The sequence below is a fragment of the Harpia harpyja genome, chromosome Z, assembly GCF_026419915.1.
Source record: "Harpia harpyja isolate bHarHar1 chromosome Z, bHarHar1 primary haplotype, whole genome shotgun sequence".
Lineage (NCBI taxonomy): Eukaryota > Metazoa > Chordata > Aves > Accipitriformes > Accipitridae > Harpia > Harpia harpyja.
This window is the reverse complement of record NC_068969.1, coordinates 16,778,296-16,802,620: the sequence shown is the minus strand read 5'-3', so window position 1 is coordinate 16,802,620 and position 24,325 is coordinate 16,778,296. Positions and strand designations below refer to the sequence as shown.

Genomic DNA, 24,325 nt, shown 5'->3' with positions numbered 1-24,325 from the left:
TCAAAGACTACCTGTGTAAAAATGCTGACAAAGCTTTAACATTAATGACTTAGAGATGAAAAATGTCTTTCTAGTGGCATCAACTTAAATTAAAAACCTTAACATTTTCATTTTCAGAAATGCATTCGTACTGACCCAAATATACCAGTGGCTTAAATGTCTACAAAAGCCTACCCAAGCCAACAACACTTCTTACACACTGTAAATTTTGTAAATATTTATATATTATATTAATTCACGACTATTTATTATACTATATAAAAATAATCTGTTTTTCTAACTACTACTACTTAAAGTAGCTATTAATAGGGCACTCAATACTCAAGCATTAATCAACCAACCACTAGATACTCTTTAACTGAATAAAAGAACGGATTTTTTTGTTATTATTTACCTGGAGAATATAATAATTTGCATTTTAACGTATTCCCAGTAGCAGTTACCTTCTCTGCAAACCATACACAGATATGAAGCTACAGCTGTCTAAGTAAGTGCTAGCATACTCTTTAGCTATTAAAATCATTTATTAGCTATGGTTAATAATGTCTTGTGAAGAAATCAGTTCTCCAGTTTCCTCACTCTTCTGCTCATGGTCAAGAAGACTGGTAATGAAGCATTATAAAAACACAAGATTTATTCTCACATTTATCATTGCAATAGACACACAACCACCAGGTAACACAATATACCTACTCTTACTGCTAGTCCCACTAAGAAATTAATTTTTCCTGAGAGGATACATATTCACAGATAAAATGAAATTCAGTGGGATTACAAAGCTTGCTGTTGAACATGGCTACCTACATATGAACCAAATGTCAAGCCGTAGTCTACTGAAATCAGCAATTCGTACCTCATGCATGCACGCAGCCAGCTGGAACAATTGCTCATTCCAATACACACTCAGGCCACACTTCTTCCCTACAAGGCACTCCACGAATCCTCTTATTTTTTTCCAAGTAGAATAACAATTCAACAACTGGCCTGGATGCAACATTACAGCAGAGAAGAGTATTTAAATGGGAGGAGGACTATACTCGCTATAGCATGGTCCTGGAGAAGAAACACCCTGCCAAAAAACAAACCCATTGAAAAATATAACTTTTACTTGACAACTACCATAGCCTTTCTTACAGATATAACAAATTCCAGTTGAAATAGAACTGTTAAACAGGTCACAGAGGTGGAAATAGGTTTCAGCATGTACCCATTACATACTCTGATCCTATTAAAATCTGTGCAATGTGTAGAGGTCTGTTAACCAAAGGAGAGATGGAAGGAACCTCCAAAGGTCAGACAATCCATCACTCAGCCCCAGGGCATGATAACTAAACTATCTGGTGGGAACAATACAGGTAATCAAACCTGTTCTTAAAGACCTCAGAGGATGGAAGCACCACTGTCCCCGCAGGTGATTATTCCAACTTTTCAATACTTCCACTAGAAAACTGTGTTTGTCCATGCTAAATCATCTTTGCTGCAATTTGATCTATTTCTTCCCCTACCTGCCATAAGCCCCCCAGCTTTGCAATGCTCTTCGATATATGTCTTCTCACTCTCTCAGTCCCCTCTTACTTAAAGAATTGCCTTCTTTTGGCACTTGTTTATGCACCATGTCTTTCAGATCTTTAAGCAATTGCACTGGCGTCTCCATACTTCCTCCTCCCTAATTTCATTCAATACAGACCCTGTTGTCCTGCCTGTGTGCAATTAATTAAAACTTTATCTCAAAACTACAGGAGACTGAGCAGTCTGATTTTCAGAAACTTAGGATCCTTAATAATGTATGGATTTTTTTATCTAACAAAGTTTAGGAAGCTCAGCTGGAACAGAGTAGGCACTCCTTCCATATGTAGTGTTTTGTACTTACAAATAAACCAAGCAAGAGTATACATGATATTCCTACCACTTTAAAAATTCAAGTCATGTTCCTGAGATAATAAAATGTCATTATTGTGGTGTGAGCACAAATATAAAAATGAAGTTGGCCCCACTGCCCTGCAGCAAAACTATGCACTTTCCTGTTGGTATCAGAGATGGTGCACAAAGAAGAGCTGGTGAAGCACTAGAAACACAGAAAAATACTTGCCAAATGGCAAGAAAAATTAAAAGTCAAAAATTAATCTGAAAATATTAAAGTAAATCTTTGCAAAATATGACCACATAAAAGTGAGTTTTTTCTTTATATATCCTCCAATATTATATTTATGTGCATAAACTCTCGGTTACATTTTCTATTTTTGAAGTATTTCTAAAGAAAATTTCACTCTTAAGCTTTAAGCTCTCCGATAACAACAGACAGCTATATCACAGTCTCAACATTCCTCCTGACAAAGACACTTGCCTGGGAAGATCTTTGACTTGACATCAGATGATTTTTGGCAAAAGAGATCATGGAATTTCCAATGACTCTTTCTTCCTTTCTCAACAAATAGGATAATGGAGCCTAGCAAAGTCTGGGCCCTGCTGACAACTGGATTAGCAGAAATCATTCTTCTTTAACTACAGTGACACACAGTTAAAGTAGTATTTTCCTATTTCTATAGCTTTGTCAAAAAAAAATTTCACATCTTGATGTGAATTACTGTAATACATTTCTCGACCACAACAAACAGGCCTGTACCGTACCCATACCTACTAGAAGCTGTCTTGTGCTAGGGCTACCCGTTACTTATTTTTCCCCAAGCAATGACAGTATTGCAGCTGCTTAAACACCACCACCTGCACAGACGCTAACAGAGAACAACTGCTTATTTAAAGATGGCTATACTTGCCGAATAACTTTAAGAGGCCTCTCCAAGGGAGCAACACATTCTCACAGCATCCACCTCCACTGAAGAGCAACAAGGAGAACCACCACCAGAAAAAAGATACAGAATAGCAATTATACTCACTGATACTAGCAGAAAGAGAAGAAAATGCAGGTTGCAAAATGGCCGTCTTAGAGTTGTAACTCTCTGTGCCAAATTTAGTAGGCCAGTCCTAGAAAGACACGATGGGGAACAGACTCCATAAAGACGCAATTACAAATAAAGATTTGATAAGAATAATCCAGTCTTTAGGAAATTCGTTACCTGTATTATCATGACATCACATGACATCACGCCAACATTTGAGAGGACTAGTAAAAGTTCAAAACCCCTTCAAGAGCTTGCAAGACAAGGACAGACTTCATTAACATAAACATTTGAAAACAGCAGCTCTTCAGCTATTTCCTTCGATTTGTTTGGTGACATAAACTATAGTTACTGTCAGTTGCTCCTGTTTGTGCAAGTCTTTCACATAACAGGAAAGAAAAGCTTTAACAGAAAATCTGACTGTAAATATCCTCCTATTCCAATCCGGGCCAAGTGTCTGCAGCTCAAGTACAATTTAGGTACTTTTAAAATTAAATTTCAAATTCATGACCTTTTTTTTTTAAATTTCCCATATATTTTATTTTAATATATATGCGCACAATTTTATTTCAGGATATGTTATTGTTCAACACCATCCTAACTTTACACATATATACACACACACACACACACATATACCAAAACCACAAGCAGATCTCAAAAATGAAAAAAACCAACAAAACAACCCAACCCATAACTGCCAAAGTGACACTGAAATGAAACTGAAGTGAAAATAATTACAATGAACCATAAAATCACAGGTGCATACTTGTAGTTATTATTAGCATGGCTTTGGTTTACTCTCATCTCTTACAAGCCAATCTTTATTAAAGTTATAAAATCCAACTTATCTGCCTTACCTCTCTTATTAGTTCAATTCTCTCCATATATAATCAACATTTAAATTTTTATTAAAAATAAAGGCAAAAGTCAGAGAACCAAAAAGAACTCGTGGTTTTCAAACATTGTGCACTAACATTTTGCAAAAGAAAAAACAACAAGCAAGCCTGAATGCTTGTTTATACCAAGACTCTGCTAAAACATTATTATAAGAAAAGTTACCTTGGGAGTTTTGTAAATACTATTAAGGGAGATAACATTTTGGGCTTAATGTTTTGTGCACACATATAGCCACTTTCATATCTCAACTGAAAATTTACATATATATATGAATACATACATATACACACACACTTTATAGATAACGTATTTTGTGTCCAATTTCTCTTTTTCCCAATGTTTGATATTAATTTTTCTATTTACCTTTTGCAACTCACCAAAACAGTTTATGAAGCAGATTGTTTTATTCCACAATTTGTTTTTTTCCGTTTGCCTATACTTTCAAGTCCAAATTCTTTCCCAGCTTGCAAATAAAATTTGGAAATCACTAGGAAGGCATTCATACATCTTTGAACAGAATCTGATCTGCAATGCCAAAATTATCTTGCATGTTCTTCTCTTGCACTTCTGAAACTACTAGCTTGCTTTTATGGATTATTTCCTTCAACGTCTTAGTCCTCAGTCATCTAATATCTCTGTGTTGGGCTATACCATCGTGTTCAGTCTGTCTTCCTGACAGCAACACCACCTCATACTAGTCAACAGCCTGGTGATTACAAAATTCACTCTGATGGAAAGAATTATGGGCATTAATCCCCTCAGGAAGGAGGATAGCTGGGTTGAAGTCTCCCACACATGTGGTGAGCAGTCTAGCGGATAACAGCTCTGCTAATGACAAAAAGGGAACCAGAACCATTGCCACCTCCTGGGTTTTGAAAGCAAAGATTGACCTTTGCTCCCTTTTTGAAAGAAAGGGCTTATGATCCTAATTTCAAGAGAGCGTGAATCCAAAATGCTCCCTAGAGAAAGGTGCTTAGCCCTGGATATAGGCAGGATTTAAGCACATTCCTACTTTGGCTACTGCATAGAAAATGTGCAGATTCATCATGTCTTTCAAGCTGCTCCAGCTGGTATCATTTTAAATGAAACATCAGCAAATGCTAAAGCATTTGGCCCCCTCCACCTTCATGGAAACACGACCCAACAGGCCTCAGCCAGAACAACCTTCCTTTTGGTACAACCAGCCTGAGAAAGGTAAGGAAATGCCATAACCTGGATCTGCCCCTTCTGGATCTGACAGTCTCTGCTGGAAAAGACCAGTTATCCTCTCATCATACATTTCTTGAAATATTTGTTATAACCATCTGCTTTGATGGCAACTGAAGCAATAGTTCAGAAGCTACATTTGGCCTACTCGAAAAAGAAACTGAGGAGAGCGTGCCTTCTTCCAAAGAAGGACACAACTTCTCTTTGGAGTTATACCCTGCTTCTAGCCACTATTGGCAGGATAACAATGGTCAGAAACAAAGTTCAGTGTTTTCATTCAACATATGACACACTAAAACCTAAAACTGAACAGGCATCACCAAAGAGTGTGACCATGCCTCCGATTATTTCTGTTTCACTGCTCAGGCTTGTACCTCACTCAGAAGTCAGGGGGTGAGAACATGCTTCGGTGTATCATGTTTTATGGGAACTGTAAATTGTAGCTGTGCTTAACACTACCCACTGACAGAGTTACTTTATTAAAAGAAAATAAACCATAAAATCATCCAAAGCAAAATATAAACCCAATTTAAAACAAGAAACATATGTTTATCGATATAGACCTGATACTCTCTTTCTTCATCTTCTGAGATAGAAGTGTTTCTTCCAACATCTCTCCATGATGCGGCCAAGCTCAAAGACTTGTAAAATTTCTAGGTCTTCTTTTACAGATTTGGACTGCTTTTAAAAAAAAAAAATAATAAAACAAAACAAACCCAACCAACTTTTATTAAACTTTGAAAAGCTGACTCAGAAGCTGCGCAATAGCTCTGATTCAGCTTTCTTAGCCGAGTCAAAGCATCTGGCCACGTGATTCAGAAAACGCCGCTCTGAAGTCGGGCAAGGGCTGCTTTCCAAAGGAGGAAATGCCTGTTTTCCCTTGTAATCTTTGTGCAAAATTTCCTCAGCAGCACTAACAGTTATTTATTTAAACATGATACAAGTAAACACGATATTCACAACCCTCTTGTTGTTCATCCAATGTTTCAAGCCAGTTAAATACAAACATTTACCATTTGGCCCGATGCCAACAAAGACAAATTCTTCTTCTCAGTCAGCGTAAAAACTTCATTCAACATCCACCCCTTCCTCTGAAAACTCTGGCACACTACTGATGATCTTCAGAGCACAATGTAAATCCTACCAAACCCATGAATTGAAGGATTGGGGAAGGAAAAATAAAAATATGCTCTTTTTTATTAGAAAAATAAAACCAAGCAAGCCACACTGAAAACATCCTGCCAACAAACTAAGACGCTACTAGATAACTGACTAATCCTGCCAAAAATAATTCCAAAAGAATAAATGGCTGCTTCCTTACAAAATACACGAAACACGAAATGCCACTGTAAAATTACCTGACAGTCACTTTAAATCACAGAATGCAGACACCGTGTGGGATCTCCGAGGCATTGCACAGGCAGCTGAAGTCTATGGTGCTAAAAATTTTTAGATTAAAAGAAAAATCTAACCATTTAATCTATCTGGCAGCAGCTTCACGAGACTGAGTTTCATGAGATACCTGTTAAAACACCTTGACTTTCTTGCCAAGTGGGAACCTACCAAGTCATTGGGAATAGGTACCATGACCTAGTGTACCACTTCTAACTTCTGGTAATTCCACTGCCTCAATTAAAGCACCTTTTGACAGGCATGCAAGGCATGCTTTTATTTGCTGGGCGCATCCCTGCACCTGTAAGCTCAGTTTTCTACACGGAATACCTATCATGTAGTTTCCACTTGAGTTTGACACGCTTTAATAAATTAGTGACAGATCACCTTAAAATGTATAATAATTGATCTTCAAGCTTCATAAATATTCAGTAGGATCCAGATACGAAATGTAGAAAGCTGTTACATAATTCCTGTGAAGATATCTGAAAAAAGGGCAATATCAGAATGCCACCTATATAACCTAGATTAACCAAGAGACAGAGCCCTTACTTAAGAAAAAGTTATTTAAAGGGATATATATATTTAAAAGGATCATGTAGCACTATTTTTTTTTTAATTACTAAGATAAGCTTCTGTCTCCCTTCATGAGAAAAAGTAGTACTAAGAATGGAATGCCTTTACAACAAACACAGTATTTCTAGTACTTGTATTCTTCAAACTGCTTCTGTCAAAAATTCTGGAATTTTACATCCTTCTTTCAGTTACAAAGTGAAAAATAAGAAATAAAAACAATCCTGTAACGCACAACTTGTGGTTACATTATTATCTGATACAAGCCTGGTTTTTGAAGTACGTTATTAACAGTACATTTAATCAATCTTGGTAACACAGGCAGTAGACAGCAAAATTGATTAGTGTTTGGATAATAAAATGTTACATTCTTAAATTATTATTATTGCCACTAGAGTCGCAACAAGTATTTTCACTCTCCCTTCTCTCGTTATGTTGTAATTCTGTGAAAATGTGCTAGCTCTGCAGAAACACAAGGGTCCATGTTAGGAAAGCTTTTTACAAGGCTAAGAACCACATTGCTTAGCATCTAAAATAAAAAAAAAATAAAAAAAAAAAGAAAGAAACCCTACTACTTTTTTACCCCAATCACTGGATTGAAAAATTTCAGGTTTATCTTCCAAAAGTGAATATTTTAGTATCTGCAGAACTATACAGCCAGTGTCTAAGAATTTTTACAGAACGAGATGACAAGCTCTTGAAACACCGATGCTAGTTTTCAGTAAACACTGAGGCTAAAGAAGACTGCAAAGAAAACGTAACACTCTAACATAATTTAAAATGAGAAAACACGGTGATAGCAATAGGTTAGCTTGATATAAGTCTTGCACAAAATCATGCTACACAATCAACAACGAAATAAAGGACAGCGGTAAGAAGTAATGCTAAACAGGCTTACAGAAAATAGGTCTCGCTAAATAAATTTGGTATGGCTTTCTGACAAGAATATAGGTTGGACTGGATAAAAATACCTTGTAGTTTCTGACCTACTATACTTAGATCTCTGTAAGATTTAGTGCCACACAACAGTCTGATTTAGAAGTTATTCAACACGAAGAAAACCTGGAATCTAAAACCACCTCATAAATTATTAGGGAGGCTTAGGAAAAATATTTTAAATCCACCTCATCAATAGTTAAGGCTGTTTTCTTAGCTCTAAAAATCATAGCTCATTACAGCCTGGAATACTATAAAAAGCTTCTTCCCCTTTAACTTTTCCTGCAGTTGGAAAAAAAATATATATACACAGTTAAAGAAAAGGGGAGGAGGTATAAAGACACTTTAAACTTTGGCTCTCATAGGATTTTTTTTCAGGAAAGGAAACTTCAACATTAACAGATTTCCTCAATAAAAAAAAAAAACCAACCAAAATCTGGTGTACTTAAAAGCCATTTTTTCAGAAAAAAAAAAAGATACTAATGAAAAATCTGAGACAGTTCCACACACGTGTAACATCTTGCAGTACTAAACTTACCTAGCTTATACTTCTTGTATCCAGAGTCACCTGGAAACATTACAGAGGATCATTTAACACTTTTGACAAGGACAGGTGTGCAACAAATTATTATGTATAAGCTGCTTCAGGGTCTTACCATATGGCACACATAAAGGAACTCAAGGAAAGAGGGAAAACTACATCACATTTAGCTTGGTTGAAACCTTGCACACACAGGTATTTATTCCAAAGAGCTGGCATGCAGTAAGGTGCTATACCCTGTGCAAGACATTTTTTCCTATTGCATGAATCTCCAATACTGATGCCTTAAGGAAGGCTCAATGCTACTCAGTATTTCTGCCAGTCAGTGGAAGGATTATATAAAAGACTGTAGCTGATAGAATCTGCACAGAATATGCAAACTGGTGAAGGACAAATAAATAAGAGTAGGTCAACCCTGCTCCAGAGATCTACATCATACGTGACACTGAATTAATGGAAGAAACATGGTTGTATACAGCCCAGTGCAACACACACTCCACACGTGAAACAAGGGTTGCTTCATACTTACAAGAGGAACTCTACTTGGAAATGGAGCAAATCGAAAGAAGACTCCAAAGACATAGTGAATACTCAAGTGCCTATAGAAACCCAGCAAGCTGGAACTGGCTTCCTGGGCAAAAACATCTCGTGGATGTTTAAAATGGCAACATAGAGCAGGAAAGAGAACAGGCTATTACATCAATACGTAGCCTTAGTGAGATTCTTGATGATGTATTTACCAAGTTCTACTTCTCATTCTAAAGCAGAAAAATTAATGAACATTGATGATGCCTGAAAGCCCTGTCTTAAAAAGAAAAATAATGGCTTTGTTCTCAAAATTGTTCTTACGAGCCTAAGACCCAGAACAGAGAATTTGTAAGAATCTTGTAATTAGTAACACGTATGAAGAACAGCACAAAAGTCATTAAATATTATTAACTAATCATATGGACTACTGTATTCTAATTACTCAAGGACTATCTACTTGTCATTGTGGAGAGTTTAATAAGACTATCTGACCAACACTGGAATGATGAACAAAAAGTGAGAAAAGATTATATTGGATTAAATGACAGAAAATAACACAAAAGTATTCTAACATGACTAAATAAATAATTGTGGGTTTTCACCTACAATAGTCTTCAGTTCAGATCAAGTTCTCTCTGTGGCAGAAACGGAAAGGACTCAGAAAACTGAAAGGGCTCAGAGAAGGGCAGAAAAATTTAAGTCTTGATAAGACTGGATGCTTCAAGATGCTTAAGACTTCCAAGAGGTAATCAGTGGGTAAAGAGGGAAAGGCAGCAAGAAACCACACTGTATACAATTTGTGTAGAGAAGTTCAGCTAGGTCATCTTCTCACCCTTTCACAAAATACTAGGGCTATATCATAGCAACCAAAGGCTTAGGAAAAACAAAGTTTTTTGTCAAACCAACTACATTAAATGGCAACAAATTCAGAGTTCATAAGAGCGAGCGTTTTTAATAGCGCTTAGTAGCTCATGAATTCATGGCCCGTTCTTTGGCCCAAACTTTGTATAACTGAATAGAGAGTTAGGTTTTCACATAAAATTATTTCACTCGCCAATCATATAATAATACATATAAATTTGAAGAACAGAAATCACTTATCCCCGTTTTCTATGTTAGAAACTCTTCATTTCCAAAAGTTCAGGCAGAGCTTTAATGACCACTCCCTGTAATACTTTCCCAATAGCACCTTCCAAAGAATCTGACCAGTTGCCTGTTGAAGACAAAGTACTGGCTTGAAACAATCTACAAATCTGTAAACAGCTGTTAAATGCCACTACCCAGAACAAAAAAGCACCTCAATCACTCACAGCTCTGAAACCAGGAAAGCACAGATTATATCACACATTCACTTTGTTCTTTTCTTACCCTGGTTTTCCCCAGGACCCTAAAATTGTCAATACAAAGTGCTGAGCAGAACAAGCTACTTAAGTGTCCAAACCAAAATGAAGAGGAAATAGGAGGGTGTCAGGCTCTGGACATACATCTCGCGTACCATGATATATATATATATATACAACAATAACGCTGCCAGCTTTAGCACTACCCAAGTGTCAAAGTCTGTGGACCAAAAGCCTAAAACTCAACGCTTGGCATCGGTAACACCTTAGTATCTCTTTTCTCCAGACACCTCTAGCCTTTTTTTCCAGCGCCAGCTTAGTTTTTCAGGGTAGGAGGAAACAACTCTTGCTCCCTCCCGCTGGCGATAGCCAAACTCGCCAGGAAACGCATCAGAATAATGATTTTTTTGCACACCCCGGGCCCTGCCGCTCGTCCTCCCAGCATCGAGTGGGGCTGAGCCCAAGCGTGGCCCAGGGGAGGCCAGCCCGACTCCCTCACGCCTGGCGCCAGGGGCACGTCCTCCGCACCCTCGCCCAGGGAGCAGGCACCGCGGGGCCGGCGCTCTCGCTCCCTCCGGCCACCGGCACCGGCCGGCCACCGCGGCGGGTCCCGCCACCCTCGCGCCGCCGTCGCCTCGGCGCCGGGCACCGTGGCGGGACCGTCCACCCGGCTCTCCCCTGCGCCACGGCCGCCATCCCCGCGGGGCTCGCGAGGGGAGGATGGGGCCGCCAAGGGCGCCGGCGGCCCCGGGGGAGGACGCGCTGAGGCGGGAGCGTGGCGGGAGGGCGGCCGAGGCGCACCCCGGCCCGGCGGTCTCCCCGCCGCAGCGCGTCGAGGGCGAGGGAGCATGTGCCGGGGGCATGGCGGGGCGGCCCGGGCGGGGGGCGGCGGGGCCGGGGGCGCGGTGGCGGGGGCGGGGAGGTGGAGCCTGGCTGCGGGCGCGGGGACCGCCGCTTCCCTCCCCCGTCGGCCCCTCACCTGGCGGGGCCGCCCCTCGCCAGGGGGCCGGTTCCACGCGGGGCGCAGGCCTCGCCCGCCGGCCCTCCCCGCCGCAGCAGCAGCCGCCGCCGCCGCCGGGCCGCGCGTCCGCCGCCAGCCGGCTCAGGCCCCAGCCGCCGCCGCCGCCTCCCCCTCCATGGCCGCCGCTCTCGCCGGCTGCATTGTGGGAAGCTGACCTCACTCGCTGCTGCCGCCGCCCCGCCGGCTCCGGCACTCGCCGCCATGGGGGCCGTGACCGACGGTGAGACCTCCCTCCCTCCCTCCTTCCTTCCTCCCTCCCGCCCCGCGCCCCGACCCCTGCCCGGCCCGCTCGGCCCGGCTCCCCTCAGCGCCGGGCCCGCCTCGCTTCGCCTCGCATCCCCTCCCGCCCGCCGCCGCACGGCCCCGGCCGCCCTCGGCGGAGTCCCTCCCGGCGCCCCGGCCTCAGCCCTCTCCCCGCGGCCCCCCCCCCGAGCCCGACCCCCGGCCTCTCACCCCGCAGACGGGCCTGCATCCTGGCCCCGACCCCACAGCCCCGCTCCCGGGCCCTTCGTGCCGGGGCACGCCCGGGCCTTGGGCGCCCCCCGCCCCCAGGCCTCTCCGCCCGGGCCCCAGGGTCCCTCAGCCCCGCGCTCCGGCCCGGGGCCCCGGGATGCCTGCCGTTGAACAGATCCTCCCGGTTTAGCCCCGGGAATCGTTCCCTGAAGGCCCCGGGTGAAACCCGCGCTCGGCCCTGGGATGCGGCTGCCCTTAAACGGGAGTTTTTCCTCAGATGAAGTTATCCGCAAGCGACTTCTGATCGATGGCGATGGTGCTGGTGACGACAGGCGGATCAATTTGTTGGTGAAGAGTTTCATTAAGTGGTGTAATTCCGGATCTCAGGAGGAAGGGTACTTGTTTTCTGGGTTTTTTTTTTTTTTTTTTTAAGTCTTGGAACTGATCGGCTTGCATTTCACTGGAAAACTGGGCCTGATCCGTTTTGAAAAGATCCCTGTTAAAATGTATACATCTGCTTTTCAGTATGGCTCTGTGGTGTTTCCAGTACAAACGCCAAGCACTGTGGTAGGTGATGAGGACTAGAGACGGGTCAGAAATTACTGAAGGCTGCAGGCTCTATCATGAAATCTGCCAGCGCCGCTCGAATGCCCTCAGGATTGTCGTGCCGCTGCGTGATCCGTCCCGGAGTCCCGCTATTGTAACAGGATCATGACTCGAATATTTTAGTTGGCAGTTCTGCATTTGTTCTGTTAGGGAAGAGTAGTACTGCTGGCATTGCTGCTGCTGCGGTTTCTCTCGTTTTTTTTAAAAAAAAAAAAAACAGGCTAAAGTAGTAAGAGATGAGTGACAACGTGGTGTTCTGCTTTGGGGTCCGTACTAGTACCGGATATTAATTCCTGGAGGACACAATATAACGGTTGTGTGTACAGAGCAGCACTGCTGTATTAAAATACTAATCTCGGTGGTCCCAGAGTCAGCCCTAGCCGGAAAGTTTATAAGCCCTGGATCAATCTGCCCATTGCTTTAATACACACTCTACACCTATAAGGACATGATGGTGGAATTAATGGGTGCAATGTTTCTAACAAGAGTTTCAAAAAATTATATATTGAATCTTGGAAATATTTTATTTCTTTAATACTTGTTATTTAACTGTTCCTTACGCTACATGAGGCTTTGTTTTCTTGTTTTGTAAAGGTAGGGGGTGTTTTTATGCTGCTTAGTGATAAATATCTTGTCTGTTTTCAGTTACAGCCAGTACCAACGAATGCTGAGTACTTTATCACAGTGTGAATTTTCAATGGGAAAAACTCTTCTGGTGTATGATATGAACCTGAGAGAAATGGAAAATTATGAAAAAATCTATAAGGATATAGGTAACTGAGAAAATATTACTGGTTTCTGTTTGACAATTTCTCTTTTATGAACAAGCTTGAGCCAGTTCTGGTGAATATAATATATACCTATGATGAGTGGTTTGTTTTTTTCTTTTTTCTTAATTGATAGCACTCAAAACATGTGCTGTAAGCTTCTTATCAGTGTATAAAATACAAAGAAAAGCTTTTCTAACCTATTGAAGTGTATGTAGTTTTGAAGCTGATGGAGCTAGCAGGCCACCATGTCATAAATGGCTCTTTATCTTTTTATAATTTAGCAGAATGGCTTGTTTACATGTATTATTTGATTTTAATATAATCTTCCTTTTTTTTTTTTTTAATTCAAGAAAACAGTATAGCTGCTGCACATGAGAAGATTTCTGAATGCAAAAAACAAATCCTCCAAGCAAAAAGGATTCGAAAAAATCGCCAGGGTAAGGAGCAATATCTGTATTTACACTGGTCCGTTTCATTATTTTGTTATTTTTTAAAATACATTGTACCAGAAAATAGATCCCAAATTTTTGAAAGTGCAAGGGAATATACTGGCATCGTGAATACTATAGTTAGTCTGGTGGGTTCCACACCCACTACTGAAAGTTTTTGGTGGATGAGGCAGGCAAGATTGAACCAGTAGATCTCAATGACGTAGAACATCAGGAAAACCTAAAAAGTTCAGAGAAATGTTTTCAGGCCAAAGAAAAACCCCAGAAGCATCCTATCACAATTCAGGTGACTTGAGAACTAAAGCACATTGTTAACAGCGAGACAAGAGTTGAAGATACTTATAGCCAGCACTGAGGATCATGCAAGTGTATTCCTTCAGCTCTTAAGGGAAAGTAATGTCTTGGCATACACAGAGGCAGTGATGCCAATTACACACCCAGCAACTCTGTATGTGTCCTTACTGAATACCTGTTATGGGAGGTGTACTTTTTCCCCTAGTCTTAAAAGTATATGCTGATAATTTAAATTGAAGCTTGAAGCATTTCCCTGTGGTACTGTCTTATCAAAAGATTAGCAATGATAAGAAGCAAGAATTTGTTTTTCTTGATAAATGAAATGCAAAAAGAAAATGATTAAAAGTATAACAGATGAAAGGTTTTAAATACAACCGTTTGATCAATTTTGTGGATAATTGTGGACTCAACTGGAAATTAAAAGAACCTTAACCGGTAGGAATGTAGAGTTCTTACGTATTCACAAACATGGGCCTGAAGTGTTTGCTTTTTGATACGTTCTGTCCAGCCTGCAGCACAGATTTTTCCATGTGAATGAGGTAGTTGGCATATGTGGCTGTTAGATGCCTGTAAAACCATGATGATGATGTTAATGTGTAATACAGTTTAAAAAAAATAATCCTGTTTTTTCTCTTGCAGCATTTTATACTTTTTTTCTAAAAATCTGAAATGTTTATGTGTAACATCTTATCAACACTTTTTTCTGTACATATAAATTACATTGTATCTAAAACCAATGCTTATGTATCATATACAAAAGACCAAGTGCTAACTAAAGGTCGTGTTTTCTGGCCTTATCCTTTACGAATCACTAGCGCTGGGTAAGTTTGAGTGAGTAGATAATGGCCTACAATCATATCTGTAGTTTATTTAAAATCTCTTCTGATGTAATCATCTACTTTGAAATGTTATAGCATGGCATAAATTATACATATTTTTATATATGTATATCTGCAGGTACTTTTTTATATATGTAAGGTGTTGTGTACAAATTTGAAAAACATTAAAATGGTTTTTCAAGAAGGAGAAAGAATCTGTAACATTCTACGGTACCTGATTTTTGGTTCTTGAATCTATACTTTCAGAATTATTTAGACTAACTATTTAAATTTCTTTCAGAATATGATGCATTGGCCAAAGTCATACAGCACCATCCAGACAGACATGAAACACTGAAGTAAGTATGAGAGTACATCAAATTATAATAAGCCAGTAAGCTAGAAGTCACCAGATTTGACAGTTCCTTGCTTTCAGTTTGACCTTTCCTCGCTCTTATGTAATTTCTTTTGACACAAGAAAAACTTGGGTTTCGTTTTAAAATCCTGCCCTTATCAGCTTTCTTTAATTCATCTCCATCTGTATGGATTCAGAAGCATTGCCAAGCATTTTTATTTGAAATTTTTTCCATTGTTAAGGTGAATAAGTGAACTCAGATGTAAATGCACATCTAATGTCAGCTTACCAGGGATGAGTTGCTCAGAAAAGAGAGGTAGTGGGGAAGTGCTGTAACGTGCGCCAGCAAGGGATTCGGTAGTCGCGCAAAATACATAATACACAAGCAAGTAAGGTGGCATGAGAGAAAGCAGGAGAAAGCTCTTAGGTTTTCTTTATGTTTTCCTTATAGTAGTTGTTCCTGCATGCCCGGTTATAAATTACTATGTTGTGTACCACAATATAACCTGCCCTGGCATGCAGGTTATACCTACCTGTTGTCCGACTTGTCTTGCATGTAACTTCCAGTATTGCTTGTGCCATTGTTGGATTCGGATCACTATCTCTGCTTTTGGGTCATTTTGCGCAGTTGTGGGGACATAATCTTTTTAACTTTATCAAGCTACAGAAGCATTCCTGGACTCATTGCATCTTTGAGTTTGTTCTTCTTAACCTGATTAAAGGGGTAGCATGGGGTTACTGTTTTTATTTAAGCTTAGTTTGCACTTATCCTGTTGCCCACTTTCAGAGAAATTGCAGAGGGAGACTGTCTTTTCATGTTCCATGGCATTTTACAGCAAACGGAAGATTTTTGTTACATTATTACCCTAGGAGTAGGAATTTTCTAGCTATAAACCACTGAGAATATTTCACACGTTTCTTTCTTGCATGTTGTTTTTCTGTGCCTTGATTTCATTACCACAACTTTGATTATTACAGGCAGTTCTCATGAGGCTTGACTACTTCTTACTTCGTTAGTCAGCATGTGCTGTTTATCAAGTGAGGCTTCATAATAAAGAATTACCAAGAGTGAAGTTTTTCAGATAAGTCAACTGATTAACAATGGAAACAACTAAATGATAATATTTTTTTCTTAGAGGATGCCAGGTTGTTTAGGTTTGGAGGGGTTGTTCTAGTTTTGCTTAACGCATCCAAGCGCAAGTTTCTTGAGCAAAGCTAGAAATGGTGGTAAGTTAAGGCTAGTAAATTTGGCATTTTGTCTTTTCTTAAACCTAATTTTATCATCTCTTCAGAAGAGTATGTTACAGTTAGAAATACCGGTGTGTTTATCCACTGGAAGAATGGCTACAATGTATGCCCTTTTGTCCTTAATCCCTCATATCTGTAGTCAAAGACACAGACTTGAACTATAACAGAGTATGATCCCCCATTTTACAGATGGGGAAAGAGGACACAGTAACAGAATGGAGCATTTTTAAAGGGAGCTTGGTTTGTAGGTATTTTAGCTTTAACTGACCTTTCCAAGTGTATAGACTTTAAATGTAGGAACTCGATGAAGTTTTCATCCAATGTTTTAATTACAAGGCTTCCTTTCTCTCCAGTTTGAGGAAAGTATACAGAAAATCGTACTATGACCCAAGAAGGACCGCTCTTAAATCAGAATGGAGGAAGCCTCACTAACAATGTCACACTTTCCATGAAACTCTTAAACACTAAAAACTCTTGAGAAAACTTCTTGCAAGGAGAAATGTCATGGTTTATTGTGAGAGTTACATTTATAGCTTTTGCAGGTTACGTGGTACAATAGGACAAAGTTCAGAAAAAAACTTTCCTTATGCTTTTAAGAGACTGTTTCTTGGAAAAACTAGTCACACAGCACAAAAGAAGAGAAGCTGTTATCAGCTTAGTCACAAGTAATGCACAGGAGCCAATTCAGGGAGTGACAGGAGCTGAACTACTAAATGGCAGTGCCCACAGTGTAATTAGACATAGTATCAGAAGAGCTGTTAAGAAGACCAAGAAATGACACTGAGTCTTAGAAAAAGAGATACAAAAAATGAGAAGGCTAGGCAAAGATTCTCTGGAGTGGAAAGTAAAAGAAGTAGAATTCCAGATGTAGCTGTGGATGTTACCAGAAGAAAATTGCATGTCTTCTCACAGTCTGCTTATACCTGACAGCACAGTGTAAACAGCAAGATTTGGCCAAATGGAAGTCTTTCAGAAACTAGAAACCAAATACTAGCGAAATCACTGTATGAGCCTATAAGCTGTTAGCCTGTTTCCATTAAAGGAGGGGATAATGTCACACCCAACCCTCTTTCAGGCATTCCCCTCAAGGTACCAAGCATACTGGCTCAAAAAAAGACAACACCCTCAGGCAGCACTAAAACAGACCTTTTTCCCAGCCATCATGAGATACTTAGGACTGGAGGCCATTTTGTGGTTCCCTGCCCAGACTAGTTGCAGCAGCTGTCAGTGCTTCAGAAAAAAAGAGGTTTATTTCCTTGCTGACCCCTATATGGCTCCACCTGCTACTTAATCAGGGATGGTCAGCCTCAATCCACTTCACCTTTAAAGAAACAGATTGTTCTCATTGCATGGAGCATAAATTATAGTAGACATTAGAAGAAAAGTAGAAGGGCCAAAGCAGAGGTTTGAGTGTAAGAGTTGATGCTCCATCCTCATTTGAAAGCTAGTGTACATTATGGTACCTGTTGTTCTTTGCCCTACCTCAAAGAAGATTGTGGTGGTCCGTGGTGGTCCCTGGTGGGTCCAAGTGAGAACAGAAAACAATCAAATGCTTGCAGAATGATCCTGAAGAGGTGTTGAAAGATGATGTGTTTCAAAAGGATATGAATAATAATGAAGATTATAGGTGTTGCATGTTTCCTTTATCTCTTAATGCCAGAGGCAATCAATTAAAATAAAAACTGGTATTTGAGAAGGAAATGAGTATTTATATGGATCACAGTGTTAAATTCTGTGTGCCAAGGCATAAGCTGTATCTTGTAGTTTCATCAAAAACATGGATTATTCTATGTATGCCTATTGTAAAGTCTACACGTTATCCAGTACTCTGTCTGGTCAGGCCATTGTTGGAGATAAGGTACTTGACTGTGTTTGGTCAACTGTTGTGTTTAAGAATTGTTGTGTTTGTATGTTGGGTATGTAGGTTTATCAAATATGTTCTTCTGCTGATGCTATGTTTTTATTTAATCTATTCATGTCAACATAAAAAATCTGTGAAGTAGCAAAGCCTGTGAAGATGCCATGGGTGTTTAATGTAATCCACTTCTTTAACTTTCATTGTATGGTCTAGTTAATAACGTGTTTGAGACAGGACTGAATTGTTACAGTCCAAATGCCCAATGTACAACTGTATTCTAGCTTGGAGGCCTTGTTTTCTGTAAAAGTCCTTAAATTACAAGTTTATGACATAATAGTTTAACATTTATGTGAAGTGGCCTTACCTCTATGCCATTTCATTTGTTATGCTTTGTTTACCTATGCTATTTATTTAATGGTTCTTTTTCATCTACTTAGTTCAAATCTATTTTGCAAGAATTTTACAGAACTTTTTAAAAAATACTATGACACTTTATTTTCAGGCAGCTAGAAGCTTTGGGAAAAGAACTGCAACATCTTTCTCACATTAAAGAAAATGTTGAAGATAAGGTAGGTTTTTCATAGAGATTGTTATATAATAATTTATTAGGAACATAATTAATGGAGCATCTGCTCTGTATGTGCTCTCTGTTTCCTAAAATATATATTTTATTGTTCCAGCTGGAGCTGAGAAGAAAGCAGTTTCATGTTCTCCTGAGCACCATCCATGAACTTCAGCAAACCCTGGAAAGTAAGTGGTGTTCTTAGGTAATATATATAACTGGGTTGGGTTTCAGTGGATCAAAAGGAATCACAACTTCCAGCAGTGTGCTAAGCTATGTGCTATTGAGGTTGGTGACCTCTTGCATTGGCAGCATTTTTTTCCCAGTAGTAGTCCAGAGCCTGAGACTGCTCAGAAATTTTTTTCTTCTACAAGCTAGCCACTATGTCATTTCCTGATTAGCTTCAGATTGATCTGTAGGCAGCAGACTTCTTTAAAATGTGGGGATGGAGAATAGCAATGTGAGGTTGGGTTTTTTTAAACAGAAGAAGTATTTCTTACAGAAGAGTATTCTTGTGCATGGTTTCCAAACTTATTTGTATAATTTCTGTTTCAGTAGTTTTGAACACGTCACTGCCATCATGGTATTGTTTGAGGCCTTACTAAAAAGAAATTGGAATACAGGAAAGCTAAATGACTTACCTACTCAGACAGTGAGTCTGTAATAGAGCAGGGACCAAAACTGTCATACGCAAGAGCTAAATTCAGGAATTTAGTCAAACTCATCTTTTGTCATACAAATACTTAGTATTTTCAAATCAGCGCTTACTTTTCATGCTCTAATATGGATAATATTGTGTTAAATATTATTTGCTGGATTTTTGCCAAGACAGAATAATTGGTATAGCCTTTGACGTGACCTGATTAACATACAGAGATGGCTATAAGCGCAGACTTTCATTCTCTAAGGCCGTCTAGATCTTCTTAAGCAGAATGAACTGTTAATCCTAAGTGCACTTTACCGGAAGGTTATTGTTGTTATGTGTTACTAACACTTCCTTAAGTATTAGTCTCTAAAATACATTTTTGCATGAATGTATAGATTACCTTTCAGCTTCTAGTATTTTGTGAAGGAAGTAACATTTTAGTGGAAGGCACAGCTTCAGTTTGAGATAAACCATTAATAGGCAAAGAGAAGGCATGTAATTTGAAGCAATACAGTATTGTTTGCTTGAATTGATACTATAGGGTTTACTCCATGTTTCCTGTAATAGCTGTTACAGATAACAGCTTTAAAAACTTGGAAGGATTTTTTTCGTTTGAACATAGCATTTTATATAATGAGATACTCAACTACACATTTAAGGCAATCAACATAAAATATTTTAAGTGGGACACAGCTCTGCACTATAGTCTGTAAATATAACCAAGCACGTTTGACTAACTAATATTGAATTTTAGATGATGAAAAACTTTCAGAAGCTGAAGAATCTCAAGAAACTCAGATGGAAACAGAGACCAAACAGTAGATGTAATATGAAGACTGACTATACTATTGAAGAACGTCCAAGTGTCTTCACTTGTGTTGAAACCAACAGTAAGAGAGACAGAGCCGAAAATAGTTTTCTACTGCTTCTGTGAATTTTTATACATGGTTTACTTGGTTTGCTTATGCTTCAGGGGAAAAAAAAAAGTTACAGATCTGTGCAGACAAGCACTTTGCGTTAATCCACAAACTTTGTAATTTGTGACAAATATATTTTGTTTTACAAAGGATGAAGCTTCTGCACAGTACTTGTGAATTAAAGTGTTGCAAAACATTGTCAAAAAAGGTGTTTACAAGGAGTTTCCTATTTTTAGTAGGCATTGAGCCTAGCAGTAATGGCTCCTTTTCTTACTTGACGTTGGACTGAGGGTAGTGCATCTTTGCATGAGTCCCAGCTTCCATAGACTAGTCCAGATGGGATCTAAAACTGAACTAAGTAGGGTCTTAATTTTTCAAAGTAGCTGCCATTTTAGAACTTACCTGTGACTAGACTAGAATTTGCTAGTTTCATATAAAACAAATTACTTCTATAGAATTAATGCTTGTCAAGGGGTGTAAAACAACAAAAATCATACTGTACTAGCTTCATTTTTTTCCTTAAGGTGATGCAAAGAACTGCAGTGATCTGAGCCTCGCTATGCTGTGTTCTGTGCAAGCACATCAAAAGTCACATTTTGAAATAACACGTTTAAAACTGCAACTTAAAAGCTTTGTTCTTGTAGGACCGGGAATTTAATCCTGATACCATTTATAATCTGCTTCTGGATTTTATCTGTCAGTTGGCTATTATGAAATACATCATAGTTCCTGAAACAGATGGTGGAACCCGTCCTTTCTCATGATGACAAACCAAAGCAGTAGAGCGGCAATCATGATGTTAAAGAATCTCAGATACTTTTATTATTAATAGGGAGGGTCTATCCACCTGGATCATCCCACAGTTTGAGCAGTCTGTTGGAAGGTAGGAAATACAGGTTTCAACCTTCCCAACAAGAGGAGAGAATTGAATTATGTTCTAAGCTTTTGTAAGGCAGGGAGGAAGGAACAAGGGGCAGCAATAGGTCCTATCACTACCTGGTAGCCATGTTCTAAAACACCTGTTACATCAAGCCTTCCAGTGATTTGGGTAAAGGAACACATTTTGGATCTCACTCAGACCGAGTCATAAGCATACGTGGTTGAAGTAAAATAACGATGTTATACAGAATAGAGCCTCCTCCTCAAACTAGGTGCCAGCTGAGGGGGATTTCCAGGATTGTGACTTTGGACTTTTATAGTCTAAATGCCATATAATTCCCATTCTCGGTGGCTGTGGGTCTACGTGCGTTGGGCTGAACAGACATATCTAAGCTTGTTTTGCTTGCATTCCAAGTTTGCAAGGCAAGCCAGCTGAACGAGAAGTCATACAACTTCAGTAGTGCAGTGCAGCCCTGGACTAATGAGCTGTCAAAAGTCTTCTAGTTCACAGCTGGTCAGCTTGGAACACAGGGTAAGCTCAGGTTTGCCTGATAGAGCCTGTGTAGACTTGCAGTGCTTCTCGTGCACTACAAATTTTGCAGATTGGGGAGGGTGGGGGGTGGGTAAGCAAACAAAAGGGATTTAATATGAAAAATACGCTGTCAAAAAGTATTTAGTGTTCTGTGGTTTTTTTCCCCTCCTAACAACAGTGAGTAGTAAAATACATTGTAAAGCAGCGATACTACATTATTGCCAAATTAGGGAGGAGTCACTTTCATGAATGTATCAATTATGAAGACCATAAATGACAAAGTCTCAAGGCACATTTAAAGCATATTAACATTTTTTTTGTGGTTGAAAGGCTCTCCGTGAGCTGCCTGGATTGTATTTTGGTGCAGAGGTGGATGATATTTACCACCTAAAAGTGGTTTCTGTAACAGCATTGTCATGAAAAACGTCAAATTTTTCCATTCATTGTTTTACACAGTTCTTTGGAAATTACTTGGATCACTCATGTATCTTATCTCAGAACTTGCACTGCTCTGTACAGAACCTGACCAGAAACATGCCAATGCGTGAGTCTGTCCCTCTGGTAAGGAATACATACGCAGAACCAAAAGTTGTACGGAAGAGAAGCAATACAGACGCACGGCAAAGTAAGGAGTATATTCTAGTTTGAATTACAGTGATGCAATCATGAAAAGCCACTACTGCCCTAGAAAACCAAGTCGCCCTAGCACAGTATGGCAGCAAGAGAATGATGTCACCATACTGCCTTGGAAAGCGACCAAAAAAAAAAGCGACATCAATTCATTGCAAATGCAGCCTCAGTGGGACACTGGAAATCTTTGCTCCTATTTTTTTCAGTATTTATACCTCTAACCTCTTGCAGGTTAGATTTTTGCCAAAAGAGAAACAAAACCAAATGAAACTCTAATACCAGGCAACATTTAACCTGCTCTGTTATTAAGCCCCAAGTTCCGGGTTCAAATCTGCTACACATATGTTGAAAATAGTTATCTGCATCTCCTTTATTCTTCTGTTGAACGTTTCTTTGTGTCGTATTTCCAAGGCACAGATGATAGTCACTGTTTCATCCCTGCCTGGAAAGCTGTCCTGTATGATGATGCTGCTTACCTGCATTGACTCTAAATGTACAGGTATAAAAATCTGTACGTATATAAACTCAGGATCTCAACAACCACACTATTTAAATAAGAAATCTTCCCTGTTCTTAGGATTTGCCTTGTCCCTATCTGAGCTGAAAGATTATTACGTGCCTAAATGCTCCATCTTAATGCCATTGCCATGTGGATGCAAAACTACAAGTAGAAAGATGCTGAAGTGGTAAGCTGACATTTTCTACGCCAGGACTTGTTTTTCTGTCCTCTCCAAACAAGAGAGCGGTAGAGAGTGGAACATTGGACAGAACTGGTAACTTTGACAGAATTTTTTAAAAGAGATTTAGCAAGCTCCATGGAGGGATGGGGGAAGGAGGAGAAAGGTGGTCACGGTGACACGCTGCCAAGTGATGGCTATCTCTGCAAACATGGCAATTTGAAGACCGCTGCTGCCAGCAAAGAAAATTGCAAAAAATAGATCCCAAAGATTTACGAGATGAGATAGAAATTATGAGTTATTTTAGATACTCGTCATGTAAGTGTTCCAGCTGTCACAGCTGACTTGCACCATCTTTTCCCCCACTTCTTTTCTCAGGTCTCAGAAGGTTCTTTTTTTTTTGTGAGTTTAAAAAAAAAAAAAAGAAAAGAAATTCAGAAAAACAGGCAAGTACTGTTAGTTTTGCTCTGGGAACCTGTGTAATTTTTATTTTCTAGAATACATGCATTAGGGAAATCCTATACTAGTGTATAAACCACTTAAAATATATACATACAACAGACCCCAGGGAAAGCAAGTTAGCAATAGAGAAGCGCTCTACCTTTCATGTTTCACCCCAATTGTCAAACGTGTTCTTGGGTTACCTCAGCCTTCATTTCCCAAGTCTGTTTTAATAAACGTTATTATCTGTGTTGCAGAAGTCCCTAGAAGCACCGCTCGCAGCCCAGGGCCCGCGTGTTGCTAGGCACTGTGCAAAGGCAGAACAAAAAAGCCGTTCATGCCCCCATGTACCCGGCAGCACCACAACAGCCGGGAGGCAAAGCCAGGCTTGGAGCAGAGCATCCTGAGTAGAGCGCACACAGCAGCCTGCCTGCAAACACCCTGACGTTCACCTTGGCCTGGTGTGATTCACCTGCCTGCTGGCAGCAGGGAAGAAGCCAGCAGGAGCTGGCACGGCATCGCTGCACGAGGCTGCTCAGTTACGTGCCGAAGGCGTCTGGGGAATGGGACGCCGGGGCTGGGACCCAGCGCATCCCTGCCGATGGGACTCAGCATCCTCATGTCGAGGAGCTTCCCAGGTATTCAGGAGTAATTCTAAAGCCAGGGGTGGAGTATGCCATGGTCTTTGTCCAGGTTAGGAGAGTCCTGAATGGAAGGATGAGGGGCCTTACACCTCTCTGCAGGGTGAAACGATGGAGGGCTTCTTTCATAGACGGAGGAGCTCTCAGTCTGCCTTTGCCAGAAGCAGAGAGCTGGTTGCGTTGGGCAGTCGCTGCCGGTGTTGCTGGCGTAGTGG

At 40.2% G+C, this 24,325-nt stretch overlaps 2 protein-coding genes across 6 annotated transcripts in view; one reads left to right on the top strand and one right to left on the bottom strand.

Moving 5' to 3' along the window:
- The window catches only part of ATXN7 (ataxin 7), a 91,111-nt gene extending 79,704 nt beyond the window's left edge, over positions 1-11,407 (bottom strand). For 2 of the 4 annotated variants that reach the window (XM_052778349.1, XM_052778352.1), the window contains exon 1: positions 2,895-2,982. The gene's annotated coding sequence lies outside the window, so the exon portion shown is untranslated. Of the gene's footprint in view, positions 1-2,894; positions 2,983-5,566; positions 5,673-11,292 lie in introns of those variants that run through there. The other 2 variants (XM_052778353.1, XM_052778350.1) reach the window with 2 other exon arrangements.
- THOC7 (THO complex subunit 7) lies at positions 11,250-20,338 on the top strand. Of its 2 annotated transcripts, XM_052778355.1 has the most exons (8): positions 11,414-11,554; positions 12,065-12,182; positions 13,039-13,166; positions 13,514-13,600; positions 15,026-15,083; positions 18,688-18,754; positions 18,866-18,935; positions 20,148-20,338. In XM_052778355.1, the coding sequence occupies exons 1-8, from the start codon at positions 11,536-11,538 to the stop codon at positions 20,213-20,215; spliced, it is 615 nt and encodes a 204-aa protein (XP_052634315.1). In that variant the 5' UTR covers positions 11,414-11,535; the 3' UTR covers positions 20,216-20,338. The 2 variants fall into 2 exon arrangements, with proteins under 2 accessions (XP_052634314.1, XP_052634315.1); XM_052778354.1 differs by lacking the exon at positions 12,065-12,182 and having other exon boundaries at positions 11,250-11,554.
- The last annotated feature ends 3,987 nt before the right edge of the window (positions 20,339-24,325 follow it).